The 22,936-nt window shown below is 39.4% G+C and overlaps 1 protein-coding gene across 1 annotated transcript; it reads right to left on the bottom strand.

Annotated features, from left to right (window-relative positions):
- Positions 1–668: 668 nt before the first annotated feature.
- Positions 669–22,628, bottom strand: c1qtnf4 (C1q and TNF related 4). Its single transcript, XM_087794355.1, has 3 exons — positions 22,535–22,628; positions 3,848–4,203; positions 669–3,746 (listed from the first exon to the last, which is right to left on the bottom strand). Exons 2-3 carry the CDS (start codon positions 4,196–4,198, stop codon positions 3,015–3,017), a joined length of 1,083 nt encoding a protein of 360 aa, XP_087650481.1. The 5' UTR covers positions 4,199–4,203; positions 22,535–22,628; the 3' UTR covers positions 669–3,014.
- Positions 22,629–22,936: the final 308 nt, after the last annotated feature.

The following is a 22,936-nucleotide window of genomic DNA, read 5'->3' as shown; positions in this document are numbered from 1 at the left end:
TGTCCATTTTGTCTGCAATTGATTAATTTTCAACATTGATTGTAGACGGAGTTCAGCGGTATCTTTCATATTATATGAATCAGGATTAAGTCGTTTTTCTTTTTTTCCTGCTTGTTTCATATACTTATTTTGCTCTTTATTTCTGATTACTTTGGACATCATTCCTCAAAACAAACTAAATGGTGCATGCGATCATCTTTTATTTGAAATCCAGGACTACGCATTTACTGTTCAATATTTTACACTAATAATTTAAAGTAAATTCCCTAAGAGTCTCATTTAAATCGTATAATAACGACACTGTAGTGCTAAACATCGAAACGGTAATCTATAAATCCTTCATTAATCTCCCTGAAGGAGACCTCCTGAGGGATCAATAAAGTTCTACCTAACCTAACCTCACCTAATTAAATTGATTCATCATGGATACTTAATAGTGCATTTGCACAGTATATGTAAACGGGTACATTATAGATTGATTGATTAAGCAGATGTTTTTTAAGATGCTATTATGTCACCATCAACCCCTCCAGCGATTCATAATTAAATGACATTAGGTTCGTGGCCAGCAGGTGGCACTGTTAAGCCACTGAGAACGGTAACTAACCATGTCCTGGAATTGCTGTAGATCTGTATGTTAAAAGGTCTAGTTAAAGGATTTGAAACTGTACTTTTCCACATGTTTATTTTGTCAAACACTTTCACCGAAGCATTCAATTGACGTATAAGAAATACCGAAAACACAGGGACACCAGTTAAACAGCAGACGGAGGACATATTGCAGACAGATTGTGTTCAGATTTTGTGCTTTCAGAGCTGCAGTTGTACATTCAGTTCATTTCTGATCCTCGTCAACAGTAAACACGAGTGGAACAGACGCCACATGAAGTCAGTCACTTTACACGCTATTTACTGTTGGATAAAAACACAGGAACAGGCATCGACTGGGCTTCCAGCAGTCTATTTTCTTTTCTTTTTTTTTTTAAAATTCATTGCATTTTCGGTTACATGCATGCACCACAAACGTGCTGCTGGGGGTCACCTAATAAATGATGATCCATCATGACGCCAACAGAAAATGAACAATTCCACCATCAAGTGCTGTTGCAGCATCCTTTCACAACTCTTTTTTAATCTCTGCAGCCGTGAAGGAAAAAGTCCATTATTGGCAACACGGCGTGAAGCTCCAGGGCCTGTTTTCAAAGGTGCGATGTTGTTTCCCCTCGAGCTGGAGGATCTCAGTCAACACCTGTCTGACTTCAACATGCTTCAGACAAAAAAACATCCCTCCATGTTTGGGCTTCTCTTCATCTTTTTTTTTTTAATATCTCAAACATTTATAAAAAAATAACACCGGTATAAAAGAATATTACATGAGTTGACTTTAACATTCCTTTAGTCATCAAGAAGTAAAAATGCACGCTCAGCGATATCTGTCCGTTGAATTGTTTCAGCTCATTGAACAACATTACCTTACACAGAGGGAAAAATGAAAACCCAACCGACTGAATCATTGATAGTTTCCTTCAAGAGCTCAAGCCTTTAAGACACGATTTTAAATATTTAACGTGTACATGTTCTCACTTTCTTTTTTCTAGTAATGTTGGTGGCGTTGTTAGTGAGAAGCATTTGACATGTTTGAGTGTGTGGATTGTCCTTCAGAGACTGGATAAGATATCTGAAGAACGATGCAAATTGTGTTGGTTGATCTGGTCTAGAATGTCAGTAGTCGAAGCTCAAAGTTTGTTTGTGAGAAGAGCTTGTTTGTTTCCCACACAACCTCCCCTCCACCTTCGACTTCCACACTCTCCCACTGAGACTAATTTCATCAAGTCAGGGTTCAACACAATTTTCAAGTTTGTCGTCTTGCTCCCGGCAGTGTGAAATGAAAATGACACACACTTTGTAGCTTTCAATTTTCCCCACAGCGACTTCCATCTTCAGCGATGAATTAAACGCAGCTAGAGTTAGAAATAAAGAAGGAGCTCTCGTGTCCCTGCAGGTCCACAGAGGTCAAAGACGACAACCTTGTTTTTCGAACTTGATGTTTTTTGCACGGTTGAACTTTTAACTCCCTCTCACATTAACTACCTCAGTGCACTGCATTACAATTTAGACTGATTTTAAAGGTCTGATCTGAAGTATTTACAAGAGTGAATAATATTGCATGAATTGGCTTAATATATAGAAATGGATGGATATAGTTTCCTTTAACTGAGACCATTAGACATTCATGTTGAGTTTGGAACAGTTTGTGCCGCCAAAATAACGATTAAATACGTTTTTTTCTTTTATTTTCATTGTCTTAATCATTCAACATTTTAATCTTAATGTCCACTTTATGTCAACCTTCTGCTTTATTGTGTTGTTCAACTTCTGATGTGATGTGGAAGCACTTGTTTGCTTAAAATGTGTTCAAAAATGTTGTTAGTAGGAATAAACCTGATAGAAATAATATGATAAAATGTCAAATGAAGGATTTAATTTAAGATTCAACAGTAAGAAAAAGAACATTTAGAAAACTTGCATAGATAATCGAAATATGATCTTCTTTTTAAATTAAACTTATGAGATGTTTGTTTTCTGATCCTGAAATCAAAGGTACAATTTGTTATCAATCCTCAGATCATTTCATTGTCATACAAAATAAACGTTAAATGTGAGAATGTCTAAGTTTGAAAGGTTAACATTTCTGAGTACAGCCTTTTTATGAACCTTCTAAGTTAGTGTTCTTGAAATGTTGCATGATGGGATGTGTTTGTTTCTTCCTGGTAAAGAAAGGTGATGTTAACTGAACTGAATCAGAACCAAAGCCTTTCAAATCCATCCTCACTCTCGTACTGATGCAGGTCCTTGGAAGCCAATAACAGAAAAGAAAAACGTATTATAGCTTTTCACTCAGTTCAACGTCCCTGAAACTTTGAGAAGGAATTCAAATAAAGACGAATCCTGGATCTTTTGTGGGTTCATTTGTGCCTGAATTCCTTCCAAAAATCTTCCACCGTCGAGAGACGTCACGGCTTCTTGTCGGCGCCGGACGGGCCGGCGGGCAGATCCGGGTAAACCAGGAAGCCGGTGAAGGTGATGTACTTGGCGTGGTTGCTGTAGGCACCGAAGCCATCCCTCTGGTGCGAGTAGAGCCAGACGATGTCCCCGCCCTTCAAGGACATCATCAGACTCTGACTCTGCAGAGCCTTCTCGCCCTGGCTGTCGTCGTAGATCATGGCCTGCACCTCCAGCCGGTTCTTCATCAGCTTGACGGACAGCGTCTTCTGCGGCAGCTTGCCCACGTTGAAGGAGAAGTAGTAGGCTCCGGGGACGCGGCACACGAACACGCCCTCCGTCACGTTGAAATCCTCGCCGATGTTGACGAACGCCGTGTCGAAGCTGACCGGGTGATGCTGCGGGAGACCCACCTGGTTGACCCCCACGATGCTCTCCGTGCGCCCCACTGAGAACGCTGATCTCCGGTCTTCCTCCTCCTCCTCCTCTTCCTCCTCCTCCGGGGCCTCCATCGTCCCCTCGGTGGTGGCCCGGTTGCCCTCGGCCTGCGGGGTCCCCTCCTGCTGGGGTTTGGCGGCGTTGTGGTGCATCTGGAAGTCGTAGATGTCCGGGTAGATGAGGTACCCGTTGAAGGTGGTGTAGTGACCGGTGTTGCTGTAGAGGGCGTAGCGAGGGTCGCCGTGGAGACGGAGCCAGACGGTGTCGCCGAACTCCAACTGCAGCATCACGCTCTGACTCTGCACCTGTGAGGAGAAAGTGGGGTGAACATGGTGGACAAAACTCAGGAAGACTTGTGGGTTTCAAGACTAGGAAATGTTTTTTATATGCTGATGATGCAACTTACCTTCCTCTCCTCTCCAGCGTTCTCCTCGTAGACGATGGCCTGCACTTCATTCCGGTTCTTCATCAGCATCACGGAGAGGTCCTTGTGCGGGAACTTCCCCACCGTGAAGGAGAAGTAATACGCTCCGGGGATGCGACAGCGAAACATGCCGGCCTTGGCGTCGAAATCCCCGCCGATGTTCACATAGACGGTGTCAAAGGTCACTGTCATCTTCGGCCCTCCCTCCATGCTGTTGGTGCGGGCCACCGAGAACGCAGAGCGCAGGTCCGCGGCATCGGGAAGACGATCGAAGCCCGACACGCTTCCCGATAGGAGAAGGCTCAGCGCGCTCAACAGCGTTTGCAGCAGCATCGTATCTGCACAAGAGGAGAACAAAATGTTCTTACTCCAGATGAAGAGAACACTTTGTGCAGATCCATCAAACAGATGACGACAGAAGATTTCATCAACAGAACAGTAGATTTCCCTTCATTGTGAGTCGGAGAAGGTCACTGTTGTCCCAAGTTTTCAAAATAAAAATCCTCATATGTCCATTTTTTATAGTAAATGTGGACTAATGTGGATGAAATGTTGACCTCTTACGACCACAGCTGAGCCTATAAACCAGTAAAACCATTCACAACCTTCCTCCCTAAATCTATAACAAAAAAATATTATTGTTAATATTCCAGGTTGGGGGTTCTCTGGTTGGCGACCAGTGACCTTTCTTTGTGGAGTTTGCATGTTCTCTCAGTGTTGCGTGGGTTTACTCCGGTTTCTTCCCACAGTCAAAAAACTACAGAGGTTGATTGGGAACTTGGGGACATTGTCCTTAGCTATGAGTGTGTGTGTGAATGGTTGTCTGGTTGTCTGTCCTGGTGTCCTGTCCGGGATCGCTGTCTCGCTCGATTATATAATTAAATATTATAATTTTAATATTTTATATCTATTACAGTGCAAATAAACATAAATAATGTTTTTTTAAGAGCAGTTCTGGATCACTATAGATTGAAACAAATGATCATCATTTTTGAACTTCAAGATAAGATAAAGTATAGCCCAAAATAATATTTTAGAGATGGAGTAAATGTATTTTCTTTTGAATTTCATGTTGAAGGTCTTCACTCCTCCAATACTGTAGTGTAATGTACTTCCATGCTGAACTTGCAGGCCACTTCCTGACCGTGATAGAAATATTGACTGCCTTTGCCATGATTTTGTTGAGGATTAAATGTCAGCTGGTGTAAACCGATCGTTCCACAAGTCTCTAATGAACTGCAGTATCATCTCTGGGTCGTGGCGGAGCAGCTTCACCAAAGTCCCTCCTCAACCCTCGGGCTAAGATCTCATCCCTGACACGTTCTGGCGTAGAACCTTGAACTTTGATTTTGAATTTCACTCCAGACTCTTTTGTGAAGTGATTCAGGGAGATGTCATGCTCAAGGCCAGATGAAAACCGGAACAAGTCATCTCCAAAAAGCAGCGATCCAACCTTGAGACCACCAAATCAACATCTAGAAATGATGTCAATTAAAGTCAGGAACTGAATCAGTATCAAAGGGCAGCCATTGATCTCGCTGAGAAACAGTCTTATATTTAAACAGCTAAATATCTCAATAGTGTGTATTTCTGATTAAACAATTTCAACTGTGATTATTAAACAATTGATTCATCAATGATGTTTAATTTTCATTTGCAGTGAAAAAGAACGATAAAAAACTGATGAATCCACCATAATGGAAACTAATTGACACCTACAAAAGAAGCATCTGAGTCATTAGGTCGGATCATTGTGTGGAGGATGATATGAGTTTCATCAGGCCTCGATGAAATCATCGCGTGAATGAAACTCACATAATGCTTTCGATTCATTATGACAACATTGTGAAATACTCAAGCTAATGGAAAGCTTTTTCATTTGTGTGTTGTAGATAGCGTGAGTCCTGTGCTGCTGTGATCAAACACAGGCTCCACAAAAATCTAGTGAAAACAAGGTCATCATTTGAAGGCAATTCAGTCTCCTTATCTCACACTCACACACATGGTGTGAGAAATGATACTGGAAACAGAAATGACTATTGATGTCATCTGTGTATTTTCTCAAACAAGTACGTTATTTGTCCATCTACACTGAAATACAGTTAGAAATGTTTTTTTCCCCATCTTCTTTTAACCCCTGAGTATTAAGACCAGGGAGAATCTTTGCATGACTGTGAGGTTCTTACGACCAATCTAGCAGCGTTTATATTTCTGTACAAACAGCCGCTGATACTCGAGAAGTCGGACTCAGGTGGTTTACTCTTGATCAATTCACAAGACTGGACACAAGGTCTTATTTCATTTTATGCTCTTGCATGAGATAAAATATGTATTAACCCTTGTGTTATGTCAGGGTCAAGGTGAACAACCTCCACCACTGTATACGTATTTCTAGGAGCCAGGGGCTCAATCTGGGTCATTATGTGATTTTATTCAAAATTGAAATTATTGCTTAAACAATCAAAACAATACTCAATGAAATATATACTTTAAAAGATTAAGACACATACTGTAAGACAATCACAGTAGTCTCAGAGAATCAAGGAAAAGCCTGGACGAATAAAAATGTCTTAAGATGTTTCTTGAAGGAGTCAGTAGATCATCAAACACAGAGAGAGAGGAAGATCATTCCAACGCTTAGGAGCAACAGCCTGGAAGGATTTCTCTCCTCTGGTCCTGAGGTCCTGGTCCTGATCCACAGACCTCAGAGCCCGAGCTGGGATGTAAGGCTGGATCAGATCACTGATGTAAGGAGGAGTCTGACCATGAATAGATCTGAAATTTAGAACCAGAATTAAAAAATGTATCCTGAAAGAAACTGGCAGCCAGTTGAGAGTTTTAAGGATCTGAGAAGTTCTTCTACTAGAGCGGGTCAGAATTCTCGTTGCAGAGTTTTGCAGCAACTGCATAAAACATATATAAGGTTTAGGAAAGTAGAGGAAGAGGGGGAAATTTAAGAAAAAGATGGTAAAGCAAAGAGAAGAAGACGAATATCATAAGCACTAAAGTACTGCATTTGACACAATTTCTTTATGAAACAATTAGCCTACATAGCAAACTCTTCAATAACTTGTATGGATGTATTTAACAGTTATGTGTACACACATCCAGAATAGAAATGAACAACAAAGACAAATCAAAATTTTGCTGTCCAAAAACAATAATATGTAATAGAAAATTAAGTAAAAAACAAAGAATTGAAAAAAAAAAAGCTCAATAACTCTCTGACTTGAAAGTCAGGGGCATTCTTTTGGGAGGCTAATTTACAAATTAATTTCACCCGGGACAGCGGGTGTGTTTCTATTATAAAATTGAGTTGAAATTATATTCATCTAATGAGCAACTTCATCATTCTGCTGCATAAGAATGACTTCAACATTAAAAAAGCAAACAAATCAAGAAATGGGGACGAGGTCTGTTTGTCTGATGGGATTTTTGTCTGGTGTGTGTTTATCTGTGTAATTGTATCAGTTTTCCTCAGTCGTGTTGACAGATGGCGCCCCTCGGAGAGTGAGACTCCTCAGGTTGAAACGGCAATGAAAGAACAGATCAAACAGGCCTCTCCCATAATGAGCTCCCGTGAGAGTCAAACAGAACAGAAGCGTTGGAGGAGGAACAGTGGCGCAGGATCATCCTCTCCAAAGTACACCAGCATGAATCTTTAATGTAGACCCTTCTTTTGAGAGGACATTTCTTATTATCACGGTAGGTGATTATACACCAAAATATAAGATTTCTAAGCTATGTTTTATGAATTGTCAGTTATTTATTACAAATACACGAAATTAAAAAAAAAAAAAAAATGTACCCTGAAAATTAAAAGTTTCCTGTTACGGAACAGTTTTATTTCACAGCTACTATTTGGCAACTAAATCCAAAGTAATTCATTTTACTGGAGATGAAATCATGTTTACAATAACCACGCCCACTCTTTTACGATTGGTCAAACGTCAATGTTTGTCACCGCGCGCCATCAATCCTGGAAGTCCTTACAATGGACTCGTTGTATAAACAAAGCGGGGCATGATTACAGCTGGCTGGAGGGAGAGTGAAGACCATTATTAGGTCATAATCGGTTCTATTCTCGTAACCTCTTGTTCGCTGAGATTTCATACAGGGGAGGACTTTATAAAGTAATAACTTTAAAACATGGTCATGATGCGGGACTTACTGCATCTTGTAGAGGAAGACTTCAACATTTAAAATATGTGAGTGAGTCAGGAGAGTTGGGGTTTTTACATTAAATGCACTTTTAATAAAAAAAGGAATTGCATTTAACTTAACAAGGTTTTATTTATGGCACTTAAATACCTGAAAAAAATACTGTACTTTTAATGAGTTAACTTCAAAATTGTAATCAAAAATTCAGTTTACAATTACTGGAGGTAGAAAAAGAGAAAGGATTCTGTTTTTTTTGTTAGCGATTGATCAAATATTCATGATCTGTTTTATCCCTAAACTCCATACTGCTTAGCATCTATTATTATTTGTCTTTGTGTTGTCAGCCAAGAGAGCAAACAGATCATCACTATCAATGTATGTACTTTTGAATGTGTATCAAACTTCTAGTCCGAGGGTTAGACTTAGTTCTCTGATGAAGCTGCTGATGTAAAGCATGAACATATACTTAATCACAAAATAACCCTTTCATGTCATAAAACAAGTTCTCCTAGAGACTGTCCCAGCTTTCCGGGAGAGGACCTAAAAGGGGTAAGGGTTTAACCAAAAGAAAAGGATTCATAGAGAAAAGTAAAACATTGAGATACACAAGCACTTCTCTTATCAACCCACTCACAAAACATAAGTTGTTAGAAGCACGTCTCTGACATTAATGAGATTACTCAAAAAGTTTTCAACTTAACAAATGACTCAGGTATTGGCAAAACAATCGACAACCAAATCTAAAAGCAGTGAGTCAACATTCCTAATGTTGCTATAGCAACTCTTCGGCCAGATATCTGCAGTAGCTAACATAAAGATCAGAGTGATTTATTCTAATTGTAAAAGCTCTAAACACTTAGACCAGCTCCAGTCTGCCGAGTCATTTTAAACAGCCTGCGAAAGCGTTAAATGGATTTGGCTTTAATTGAATATTATATAAGTGCACCAAAAATATAAAATCCTGAGCTCTGAAGATTACAGTTAAAGCTTCCAAATTCAAACGGAGATTAAAAATTAATCTCAACACTTCTGGATTCCTCATATGGAAGGGAATGTGACGAGAGAAGAACATCAGATGCCTGTGAGTTTGCGGGGAGAAAAAACAAACAAGCGTATGTTTTGCTGTGAGTCAGAGTCGGTGTTGAAGAAGCCCAGAGATGCTTTAGCTAAAATTAGCCTCCAACTAAACGGGGAACTGATGTCACATTGTGTTGAGACTCATATTTCCTGCTTAACCAGCGTCTGTGACAAGCTGTTCAGTAAACATGTACACATCCATCAGCCTACGACTTTGTGTTTATGAAACCTCGTTCGTGGCTATTTGATGCGAAGCGCGAGCTCACAATGATAGCGATTTGTTGTTTTTTTAGGAGTCAAACACTCCTCCTGAGACAGAGGCTCACTTCCTTATTAACATGCAGAACCTATTCCCTCCGAGGATGCCAGAAGCTGCTGGTAGAAATTCATAAAGAAAGTGATTTGTGTCACTTCTGCCGGAAGATTTGTGACACAGAGCTGTCGGAACTGATGAGTGAGCCGCTCCGTCATAATGAGGAATCACGTCCACTTTCACATCCCGTCGTATTTCCTCCTTCCAGGGAGGCTTGTTTCATTTACGTGAGTGGTTTTTCGATTGAGAAAATGTGGAAAATATCTCATGTGCATCTGCAACTTTTAACCCTTTTGTTATCTTAGTGTCAAAGTTACCTGGAGGCCCGAAAACAAATGTGTTTGTGGTATCCCTTGTGTTATCTCAGGGTCAAGGTGAACAACCTCCATCACTGCATATATATTTCTGGAAGCCAGGGAGGTTGTTGGAAAAACAACCTTCACAATAACCTTGTCACACCAGTGTTGCTGGAGCTGAAGCTCATGAACCTAAATGAACTGTTTGCATCATTTCGTTCAATCACAGACTATTAAGAAGAACATATTGAAAAGATTCAAGGATAAAATTCATGAAGACCTTTTTGTTTAGATAATAATATTAGTTAAACATGAATTCACATCCATGAATTTTATGATATGAAATGTTTCTTATCTTTTAGGTTGTGACCAATATTTGAACGTTTAGTAATATTATATCAAACTGTATATTTTACAGTCAATCCCTACACTCTTGAGAAAGCACTTGGAAAAAGAAAAAAGTATTTTTCTTTTCCTACCAGTCCTATCCCTATTGTTTCAGCGAGGATGTTTGGGAGGGAGGGGGTCGTGAAAGGCGAGGTAGTCCCCACAGAACATTCTCTCTCTGCATGCTCGGCTGGTTCTGCCCATCGACGCTTGACAAAACTGCTGCCGTGGGGCTGATGTGCCAGACAAGGAGCAGGTGTCTAGCATTGAGAATGAGTTCATGAAATTCTACACGGATGGAAGTTGTTTCTTTGGTCCTGCTCGCCGTCAGCGGCCTCATTATCCCACCAATCAAGAGTCGGACTCAGATTTGAGACAAAACTGAATCTACGACTCTATGATAAAAACCATGTTTGACATTTAAAGCCTGTCTCGGCTTTAAAGGACTGACGTGCCCTCTGGGAGATAAGACGGGCTTTACTGAACGCGCCCGCAAGTATCTGAGTGTTTTTCCTGTTGGCAGAAAGATGACAGCTGAACTCCCTTTAGTCAACGAAAAGGTCAACACTCCCAGCATTTCAAATAGAGCCGTATTTTTAGGCTGAGCTGGTTCTTATTCAACAATGCAAAAACCGCTGTTAGCTTCATGACATCTGAGAAGATTCCAGAGCTCCAGCAGGCTCTGCCTTTCAAAACAGTCACGCTTAAATGACACTTTACATCGGGCGGCCATCAATCCAAGTGGCACCCTGCAGCATCGCGACATCAGAGCTCAACCACGTCGCTTGTTTTCACACTCCCAGATCTGCCCGCGACTATAAATAGACGCCAGAAGACAGATCAATAACCGATGATGGAGCGAGTCTTTAAAATGTAAGACAGGACCAAAGAAGCCGAGGTTATTTCAAATAAACAACCTTATTCAATGAGCTAAAATTAAAACTCTTCCATCACGAGCCAGACAAGTCAGACGTCAGAGAAGTAAACGTCTACATTTACGACGACGGATCAGTTTCGTAGAACTGTCTTTTAAGTGCCGCGAGCTTTGAGGATTGATGCTGAAGACACTGAGCACACAAAGACATTGTTTTGAAGAGTTACTTCTTTTGAGCTTATATTCCAAGGTCATCATTTATTTAGTGATGCTTTCATGAGGTGTCAGGAATTCTAGAATTTAAGCTTTAGCACAGGAGGAATTGACCCATTTAAAACCAGAATGTAATTATTTAAATATAGCCATCTTTAAGTTACATTACTTTACCAACACTGACTTTTAAGACATTCATACTTACACCCTGAGCGAATGGATTTGATAAAAAGTCAATCTAGTAGAGGCAGTGGCCGGTATCCAGATGCTTTATGACCTGAAATGGAAGTAAACCATGAAGACAGTTGGTGTTCTTGGTGAGTTTTAACATTCATGTGTTTTTTTCCTGGTAGCCTTAATGCTAACTAGTACAATATGTAGTTACTGTGATGATTGGAAGGGTTTGTCATTTAAAAATAGAGTCTCAGTAATACTTGAAAGTAGAAGAGGAGACAGAAACAAACTATGAAGGAGTTTTGACGACCACTTCTATGACACCGTAAGGAAATAAATGATCAAAATACATTTTACACAGACGGTTCGTTTAAATCCCTTTCACCAAGGGTGACCATAATCCAATTTTTCTTGGTTATGTTCTCTTTTAAGCTATTTGGCCTATCCAGAGGGAGTTTATAAAATCCTTAACATGTCCGGGTGTTTGAGTTCATGTAGCGAGCACCAGAAAACCATGACTATGAGTAGAATTAAGCCCAACAGTCTTTAGTTCAGCTCCTTAGACAAGGGCGGTCATTTATCGAAACATCAAATATTGAAATAGTATGTGAGGTGCTATCACTCTAAACAATACTCTTGGCAACGGTTACTCCAAATCCGCTTGGACAGCTCCTGTGACGTTTGCCGCCCAGCCATCTAATGACTAAAACTGACGATCACTACAGTATTAACCATACAACTTAAAATGTTTTTTGTTGTTTTTTTATGGAAACACACTCTGGGATAAGGTAGGGTTCCAAATCCAAGGCCGAACCCTGGCACACGTATTCATTAATTATAAAGAGAAAGAAAAATGCCAAAAAAAATACATAAAAATACGGAATTAATATAGGAAAAGTACCCGTGTTTAATGGAAAGCATTTTTCAAGTTGTCTGTAAAGCATGTCAGTGGCAAACAATGATAAAAGAAAAGCAAAATGAGATAAAAGAAAATATGTGTTTTTGGTCAGTGTTGGGGTATTTATTTATATTTTTTTGCATCAGCCATAAAAAACATTATCAATGTTTTGAGGAATAGGCTAACTTAACATTGAACAATTGGCTTTAGGCATTACTTATATAATTTCATAATTGATACCAGAGTTTATTCTGAGGAATGATCTACTGTACGTCCATTGTTGGACTAAAAGAGAGTTATTACATCGTATATGGTTAAACACTTGAATATTTACACACAACTATTACAGACCATCATTATTTTGAGGAGCTTTATTGTATTGACGATAATTTTGTTGTGAAATGTTATATTGCTTTAAACTTAAACGTATCTTTTGGGGAATTGGGAATTCATTTTTTTAATGAATGAATCATGTGTTGAGTTGTGTTTCAAGATAGTTGTAATACTAGATCTAGGTCAGCCTATTGTGTCTGTGAACACTGAACACACACATGTAAGGAAACCCTAAAGCTTCTGAAATGACCTTCCAAAAGTTCGCCCTAAGGAAGTAGCCAAAGAAAGTTATGGGTCTATTTATACGCCCCTTCTGTACTGTCGGTGAGGCGTCTGTGAAGATGCCTGCGTGAGCCCCTGCACGCTGGGCCATCTGTTGGAGGTGATAACAAACGCATTAGACCTTCAGACTGAAGCCAAACAAGCGTCTCCGGCTGCCTGGAGGATAAATGGTGGATGTTGCTTCAAGTCTTTTGGAGAGTCTGTTCATGTTCTGATCACTCTCCTGCTTCGGTGCACATGTGACAGCCGAGTCATCATCTTTTCATTCTTAAACCTCACCGGGCGCACAGGATTCACCACACATCTTCTGCTGCAGAAAAAACAGGAAGGTTTATTAATAATCCCAAGGTGGAAATTACAGATGGCGTCTGCACGGTGCAGTGAAGCCTCAGGAAAAGTTGTTAAATAGTTTGTAAGGTGTGGTATAGTGACGGATTCCCAGTTCGGATTAAATAGACAGAACTATTTATAGACTTTTTGAGAGTTTATTTATTATCTTACATCCTCTCAATGGTTCGTCAACAATTTTCAACAAAACTAGAGTAATAACAAATGTGTATACTTGTGGCTGTATTGATTATTACTCTTTGAAAGGTGTTTTATTTTGAAAGTCCAATTTCTTTCCTTCACCGCTCCACCACCTGCATGGATGCAACAAAATCTGTATAAATGTTTGACTAATTTGTTGTGCTAGTATCTTCCAGTCCATTCTTTTTTATGCTCTTCTTCCAAAACAATAAGATCAAAAGAAAAAAGTTTATTATCGTTGTCATCTAAGTGTGATGTGTTTTCTGTCAGACACATACCATCATTGTTCCTTTCAAACGCTGCTGTGGAGGAGTGACATGAAACACATCGCAGTGACCCGAGAACGCATCTCTGCTCACGCTAACATCAGAAGATGGGGCGACTTACAATCTCAGGGCGACCCGCTCCGCCTGCCTACAATCACCTCCTTGTCTGTCTAAAAACACGACAACAAATGCGAATGTGAATGTGGAGGTAAAAGAAAAAGAAAAGAAAACTCAATTGTGGAGACACATCAAAGTAAAGGTTATTTTTCATTTCAGTTTAAAGATGGTTGCTTTTATCTTTACTTCTAGCAAAAAGTGTCACACGAGAACCCAACATTTAAGCGGTTATTTAACATATTATAACTCAACTTGAAGAAACATAGTAATGTGTAGAAATAGAAAAATAATATATAGCAATAGAAAAGAAAGTGTCTAATGAATTAACAGGTTACATCACATTCATATGTATTCAACATGGAAGTATTCTGTGATTTAAGCTACATCAAAGAACTTTTTTTAAATTTAAATTTAATACTATATAAGCCTGCACATTATGGTATTTCCACATTGTGCTAAATTATTTTGAACAAGGGTTAATAGCAAATATGGCCGTGTGGTTTGACAGTTTATGGTTTCTATACTATGAATTATTTCCCCTTTACTTTATTTTTTATATATATATATATATATATATATATCCTACCAAAGCAACTGTATTGTAGTGAGGAAGGAACCTACCATCAATATCTACACTGGACAAAAATATTAACCCTTTTGTTTTGTGAAGGAACATGCTAGATGTTGAGGTCCTGGGCTGGTGTGGTTACACATGGGCTATGTCCCAAATCGCCCTTCTCTAAGTGCACTGGTTTACAGTACACTTTAAGTTGTGCAAATTGCAACCAGCTGTTGGAACACTATCGCCGACCCTTGACAGCAATTTTCACCAATCGAAACAAAATATTAAGTTGTTTCATTGTGTTATTTTTTGTTGTGTTTTCTCAAGACATTTACGCCGGTATCTTCTCTGAAGACGCGTTGTCAGTGACGCAGCTTCCGTTTAGAGTCATCTTGACACTGAGATGCCGGTCGTTGAGGGTGGAAAGTGTCCATCGATCCACACTCAACTTTTCTGGCTTATTGCGCACTACATTTTCGCACACTGCTCATTGCAACGCACTTGTGCACTCAAAATATTTAGTGTGAGTGCAGAAGTGCGCCATTTGGGACACAGCTGTGTACTGCTGTTTGGTTGAACTGCGAAATAATCTGAAACATTTTACAGACAGTTTATGGTAAATGAACACTCAATTCACGAGCAACAGCTCTGGTGGACACTCCTGCTGTCAGCATGACAATTGCACGCCCCCTCAAAACTTGCGACATCTGTGGCGTTGTGTTGTGTGATACAACTGAACATTTCATAGTGGCCAGCCTGAGCACACCTGTGCTGTACTGATGCTGCCGACTCAGCATCTTGACATGCCACACCTGTGAGGTGGGATGGATTATCTCGGCAAATGCGAAGTGCTCACCATCACAGATTTGTAAGCAATATTTTAGTTATTTTGTGTATGTAGAACACGTTTTAGATCTTTGAGTACATCTCATAAAAAATGGGAGCAAAAGTGTACTTCAATGTACAGTAACCCTTAAAAAAAACTGTTGTGTCTTATGTTAAAATAGAGAGTTTTAACATAATTGTCGGTCACAAATGTGAAATACTTGAGGGATGAGGGAAAGAATGCAGACTCACCCAGACTGGCACCTCTGAGTCAAGCCTCACGTTTGACCCGTCACGATGACAATAATCGCTGCTGTGGATTTACACGACAGACTTTATTCAGCAAAATGAGAGCATTATCCCTCCATAACAGGACGGACAGTCACTGATCTTCTGAAGGAGTCGAATCAAAGGGATGAGCTCCAGCGGAAGGATAGATGTAACAATACACCTCTGGCTAAAAATCTATATCAAACTGTGCACTTAGGTTGTAGACACACATCAAAGTGCTGAGTCCAGCGCCTTTATCAGGATGTGCAGAGAGAGAGAGGGAGAGAGGGAAAAGGAAGAGAAACATGGGGAGGTGGAGAAAAGAGGCTTCACTTCATAATCGCTCTATAGAGAGAAGTCCAGATAAGTTTAGGTCCAATATTTAACAGGATATCCTGAGGAAACACCAATCATGGCAGGATTTAAATATGATATTAAGATTGTTCTGAATATAATGTTGACTCTACAGACTTTATTGAAGGAGGAAATATCTGCTCATGAAACCAAACCCTGTCTTGCATTTTGATACAACCTTTGTCTTCATCTGTGTGAGGAATAGTTTGTCCAGTGGAGAGAATGACTTATTTATTGATGGTTATCTAATGAATGTTTTATCTCAGGCTCATCGACTCACCATGGCCGCAGGTGCTGGTTTTTGTTTCACTCATCAAACATTTCCTTTATTGAGAACAGCCACAATAGTCCCATTTTATATACATCTGTCATGCCCTCTGTATGAAGCAGGGACCACGTCTACCAACAGCGAGAGGAGAGAGACTATATACAAAATATTAACCAGAACCTGAGAAATAATTCTGCCAGAAATTCAAGAACACACTGTTATCAAAGTCAGTCACGATTAACATCTCGGAGAAGCGGCGATGGAAACCTTGGCCTGCTTCTTACATTAATGATTCAGTTATGCATAATTTACTCCAAATATTGGATGTTCCAGACAAAGATGGTATCAAATGGAAAACATGTAACTGACAGTTGTTTGTTAGCTGCACATCGATCTCTCCCTAGAGAATTGGCTTGAGGTCAAGAAGAACAATTGGGTTTAACATGTCATGGAAGGTCTATTTCAACTTTATTGAAGAGGGAATCTTCTTGGGCCAGTCGTTCAAAGGTGATTGAAAGGGATTTTACTTGTTGGATGGGATCCGATCTTGAAAATCTGTTGTTCAAAAGGGAAAGAAGGATTGGATCATGTAACACAATCCTAGTTTTATTCTGGATCAAACCTTCAGTTTGTGTTGTTTGAAACTTTGTAGTAGAGATTCCAGAGTGAATTTCAGGAAGGAAATTTACCAAACCTTTAAATTTGGTACTTTTGTACATACTTTATTTCAACTTGATTTGTTTACTTGCTACAGTGATGAAGTAGATAAAGGTTAGTATAGTAAAGTAAAAATAAAATAAAAATCTTGACCCATGAAATAAAAAAATATATAATATTTTAAATAGATTTCTTTTCATTGTATATTAATATTGAAACAATCCTAAGAAATGAACCTTTATTAAAAATAATTTCAATAAACACTAACTCCTGATAGCGAGAACTTACTGGTCTCTCCTAGCTGGAAGAATCCTGAACATTCTTTATTTTGTATGGACCACTGAGCATTTAGCATTTCTTTTAATTAAAGGCTTTCAAAATATCCATTCTATCTCCTCATTGCTATTTGTCTTGGCTCAGGGTGTCTTTCTTGAGTTATGTGCAAAAATGTGTGTCCATAAGGCTTTGCAACCGGAGCTCACGTTTCATTCTTGAAATTTGAATTTAGGGTGAGCTATCTCTTTAAAGTAACCCCACAACTTTTCTTTTTTGTTATTTCATTACTAGAAGCCCACATTGATAAGTTGTTCCATTTAGAGCACAGGTGATATGGATCATGTAATCCCTAAAAACTGTGTATCTGGATCAGGTTAATTCAATCCAATACTAAAAACACTGGGATTACATTTTCCTACATGGCAAAAAACATGATTTAAAAAGTTTGACAATTGGCCCCTGGTGTCGAGAAGATCTCATATTAAAGTTTATATAATTCAATTGTGTTGGTGCTTTGTATTTTTGTTTCCTGTAAGATAATGACCACATGAAACAATGTGTCGGATTAGTTAATTCCTGCACCTTAAATTTCACGGATTTCTTCTTTGTTTAGTTAATTCAATTTACGACATTCCTGGAACTATCTGAAAACTCCACACCAAGTGCTGATAAACCTTCCACACTTCTCTTCCCTCTCTTCCCTGTCTGTTCTTCAGTCCAGCGGGTTTTGATCCGAGATCGCACATCCTCCTCCTTCTTCCCCGCACAAAGAGTGAAAAGAAAAAGAGCAGCCATGGCTAATAAGCCCCTCCACCCCCCTTCCTTCAGAACAAGCTGACGGCACAGCGACCTGGTCACTCGGGACAGATATCAAGGCGCCCACAGGGGTGTTATCTGGAGGTGCAGTGACAGTCCCCTGCTGCTGTCGTCCCCCTCATTAGTCCCTCCTTCTCTCTCCCCACACTGGCTGTCAGCTGCCTGCTCAGCTGTGGCCAAGGATGGTCACAAACCGAGACCCACAAGTCAGGTTTTGAGCATTAAGCCAAGTTTTGTCATCTGCAGCAAGACAGTTAAGACACTGATTTTTTTTTTTTCCTAAAACATATTTTTTTCAACGTAAAGCTGACTACGAGTTACTTCACTAATGATCAGGCTTTGGTTGCAGAACTGACAGAGAGGAAGTGAGACAGGTAACAGGCGGAGGAATCATGTTGGATTCATAATAGCTTATTGTGTTCCTGCTTCCTACCGTGACATTACTGATCATTCCTAGTCTCTTGTCAGAAAGAAATCAACAGTTCGTCCCGAATTCTCAGCAGACCTTTTCCAGATTCATTATTTTGAGAGAGAAATTACATTTTTTTAGATGCTTAGCTATACATTAATAAGTGCCACGAAGTGATGCTGTTTATACAAAAAGTCGAAAAACAGATCTTGGATTTAATTTTTGTAGTAATATACTTCTTTTTTTCCCTTTATTTGAAATACTGTCTATAGCATTAAGATCCACATAAGTTGGTAACAACACCAATTCAGACCACCTTCTTAAAGAAATGTTTGTAATTAATTTTGAAACGCATTGTTGTAAAACAAGGGAGTGTAACTCAAATTTCTCAAGGGCCACATTATAGACTGTTGTAAGGGGCAGTCAAGCCATAAGAAAGAAGTGTAAAGCCAAAACACGATCGAAAGAAGTAAAAAAAAAAGACATAATATATATTATATATTAATATTAATATTAATATTATATTATATATATATATTATTATATATTAAGAATATATTTTAAGCGTAATGATCTCATGACAAAATGAAAATTTTATTTAAAAAAAATGATAATACTCAAAAAGAAAGGAGAAAAAAAAGACAATAGAAGTCCTTAAACAAACAAAATGTTTTTTTAGAGTTAAACTAGAGACTATCCAAAATTAAATTAAGTTAGTACTTATAGACATTTCTGCACGATCATTATCATCAGTTCTACGCTGATCTTAAAAAGGCCGTATAAATACAGGCAAAGGTCCAGATGCGGCCCCCAGTCTCCAAAAAGTAACTATTTAGGTAAAATGTTAATGGAATAAAAAAAAGCTACATTTGAATCACTCTAATGATCTGAAACTAGGTGTGTGTAGGTTGATGGTATTTGTTATGAATTACAACATATGTGGAGGGAAAAATAGTTTTTGATGGAAAAAACCCATTACGTTTATGATGCAGGTTATATACAGCTGCCTTGACCTATGGAGAGAAAGAAAATATTCTCTATTAAAACCCACTCTTGTGAAGTGAATGCTGCGGCAAGCTCCTGATCTTTGCTGTATGCAGCCAGGGCTCGCTTTTGCACAGCGAGGCTCCCAGCATGTAATGAGTTCTGTTCCGCCGCATCCTCAAGTCAGAAATACACACTTTTTACACACCGGCACTATCTGTGCGTCTTTATCAAATGCATCCATAATAAATAACACAAACAAACAAAAGTAACATTTCCTTATGCTTATGCTTCATGCACTGACCTAATGGGCCAGAAAAAAACTTGCAAGTGGCTCCCAGGCCAGGTTTTGCAGCAAAAACATGTAATCCATCATCTGAGAAGACAGAGTATCCATCCTCAGATCCCCCGGACCGACCTATCTTTGGCCAAACATCACATGTTTAAATGCAAACCAAAGCAGGAAAGTCACTAAAGTGTTTTGTAATCGATATGTTGGAAGTTGCCAAAGGAATCCAGCCGACGGTTCAGCACTGGTTCCCGACTTATTCAATGAAGCGATGCCAAAATCCCATTAGCAAATGCAGCAACGTCACAGTTCCAGGAACTAGTCGGCAAATATAGAAGCACGCCAACGCTTCATCACAAACTATTGCTCACCAGGCTGCAGCAGAACAATATGCTTGGAGGTGTTTGTGGATAGATTTTGTTGAGCCGTTGTGGAAGATTTGCTTTCTAAGACTGATGTTAAAGGTGCGTCTGGATTACAGCGACAAGGGGATTATCAGGAGATGACGCCCCGCATGTCTCAGCAGCCCTGGAAGACTTCTCCTTTTAGAGATGGAGGGAAATTGGTGCAGAGAAGTTTTTCGTTCTCGTAATGTTGCTTAAATAATGTGGAGCTTCCAGGGTTTCTCTGCGTGACTGACTGTAAAGTATGTTTTCAACCAAGACTTTACTACACCTTTGGTGTGAGGAATCAAAAAAAAATCCCTTCGTCTATCTCTATGCTTGCATGGCTCCAATAGGGTTTTTATTGATCACTGGCAATGTTGTCGTGAGAAAAGAATGCTGGACTACTTTGCCTTTTAAATTTGTGGTGATTAACTGTTTTTGCTAGGAGGCTAGATTTAGCTTCATTTCCATGTTTGGTGTCAATATGTAAATTCCACTTCTTTATCTCGGATTTAGGACACATACAAAATGCACAAACATTTGTTCCCTTTCTCATCACAATTCCTTCATTCAGCATTTCAATCATGATTATTGTCAATTGCAAAAAATGTTTTAAAATGATTATATTAATATATTATATTATTAGATATTGGGTGGTGAGTTTAGCCAAACAAGGTTCCTTTCTTTCTTCTTTCTTTTCAGTTTATTCAGCTCTAATTTGACCATTATTCTCTTTTGTTGATGGCATATCCGTAGTGGAAATAATAGCGTTTAAATTGAAGTAGGAAAATGGAAGAAAATACATTTTCCTAAGAAAAACAACTTTTAGTTTGGTGAATATGTCATCTTTTAGTTTTAAAATAATGATCGCCCTCTACTGTTTTCCCTCCCAAACTAAAACAAAAAAGCGTCACGCTTCAATTCCCTACAACACAACTTTGTCCCGCAGCGTCCAGAACAACATCAGCTGCTTCATTAGCCAAATAAAGTCCACTTGTTCATCCTCCAGTGCAGGTCTCTCTGGCTGCTGCAGTACTCCAGGGGAAATCTTACTACACTACTCAAAACTAGTTATAAAATATTTAACACACTTATAAACAAAGGTATTTAAAATATCACTGAAGGTGTGTGTTCAGTGAATAAATATAAAACTGTAATTATCACCCACTCTTAATGTAATAATGTGTGTTGGCTCATGATTGACATTTGTGACCCCAACATTCCTAAAGGGTCTTTGAGTTATTACACCGTTATTAATGCAATATTTTGACCTTTTGGTGGTAACTGGAGGTGTTATAGTTATTATTATCATACCAAGAATCATCTGATTCAGAAGTTGGAAACAAAGCATATTTATCTATGGAATGTCTTCCCAACCTTTAACCCACAAATCCCTTTTCCTCTGCAGACTAAAGTGTTTATAGCATCTGAGACAAAAGGAAGTCGTACAAAAGAGGTCTGTTTAATGTAACGTCCTGATGTGCTTCTAAACAATTAGCACAATTTTTAGGAATTTCCATTCCAGTCCTAAGATTATGTCAAATAGCCATAATAAGACTTATATTTCAAGACACGTTTGTACGTCTCATTGGGTTTTAACAGTAAATCTGATCAGAATCAGACAAAAGCTTTATGGCCAGTGATTGAAAAAGGATTTAGTTTGTGGTGAAGTGGAAAAAGCAATCACCTATTGTGAAGAAAATAAAAGAATCAAAACACATTCAAGTGTTATGACAAAGGAAATAATTACAGTAATAGCAGAGTACAACACAAGAAACACAACTAACAAAGGTTGATGACGTCCCAGTGTTACAGGCTCAAAAAATCCAACAATATTTAAAAATAATTCTTGTTTTTCCAACATTTCTCAGTAGTTTTTGGAGCTATCTTTAACCAAAGCATTTCTTATTCTTCTCCCCGAACAAGAAACTTAGAGAAATACATTTGTGTAGACAGGTCATTTAAATCTCAGTGCGGAGGCAGCACATCTCATGAACCATGAAGTTCCTTAATTATGATACACATGCTGTGAAAACTAAACTAATTTCTCATTTAAATATCCACACACTAACAACATGTTCCCACTAACAACATGAGCCTCCTGCCGCGTGTCACAACGATGCTGATGGAGATGGTTCTGCAGAGCCCACCGCCAGCGGAGCCCATTTATGATGAAAGAGATTCTATCGGCAGAGCTTTAGTCACTGGATCACAGCGTCCTCCCCCCACAGCCCCGTCACTGCCATCAATAAATAAACCATAGGATACCCGCGCTCGCTGAAGCCACAACCTGAGATGTGAGGAACAAGACCTGAGCAAGTGTTTCATGGCGGGAACAAGGAGGGCGCCGTGGGTTCCCTGCGCCTGCTGCAAACATATCAATATTGCTGTCACATATGGCTTTAGAGCCAACACGTGCTTCTGCTCAGGTGTCAGTGTTTTGGGGGCAGATTAATAATGCAGGCGACTGCAGAACACACACACGAACGCCATGGCACGAACACCTTCGTATCCCACGTATCCTTCTCTCCATCTTTCTGTGACACTTTTATATCCCCCTCCTCTGATGTTATCCCCCCTTTTTTCCTTCTCTTCCAACAAACTTTCAATCACTTTCATTCAGAAAACAAGCCACAACAAGAGAGTTGTCTCACCTGTGCGATGGATTCTTCTGTCCTGACTGAGTGAAGCGTGGAGATGCAACTTCGGTCTGTTTGGATGAACCTCCCCTCCCTCCCTCTCTCTTTATTTCTCTCTCTCTCTCTCCTGTCTCCCCTCCTCTTTTTCTCTGCTACCATGCTACACTCTTTTTATCCCTGACCCTCATCGTCTTTTATTTGTCTCTATCTGCTTCTTTCTGCATCGTCTTGCATTCATTTGACCGTCGAAGACGAGCCTCCTCCTCATCATCTTCATCATCATCATCTTCATCATCTTCACCATCATCTTCATCACTCTGAGAGAGGCTGAGTTTTGGTCTGAATAGGTTTGGAGGTGCAATGCGTACCACTGCAGAGATGCTGCAAATGAGATGCATTCAGATGTGTTAACCTAGT

The sequence above is a fragment of the Callionymus lyra genome, chromosome 6, assembly GCF_982586985.1.
Source record: "Callionymus lyra chromosome 6, fCalLyr1.hap1.1, whole genome shotgun sequence".
Taxonomy (NCBI): domain Eukaryota; kingdom Metazoa; phylum Chordata; class Actinopteri; order Syngnathiformes; family Callionymidae; genus Callionymus; species Callionymus lyra.
The sequence above is the reverse complement of the archived record's forward strand: the minus strand, read 5'-3'. Positions and strand labels throughout refer to the sequence as shown.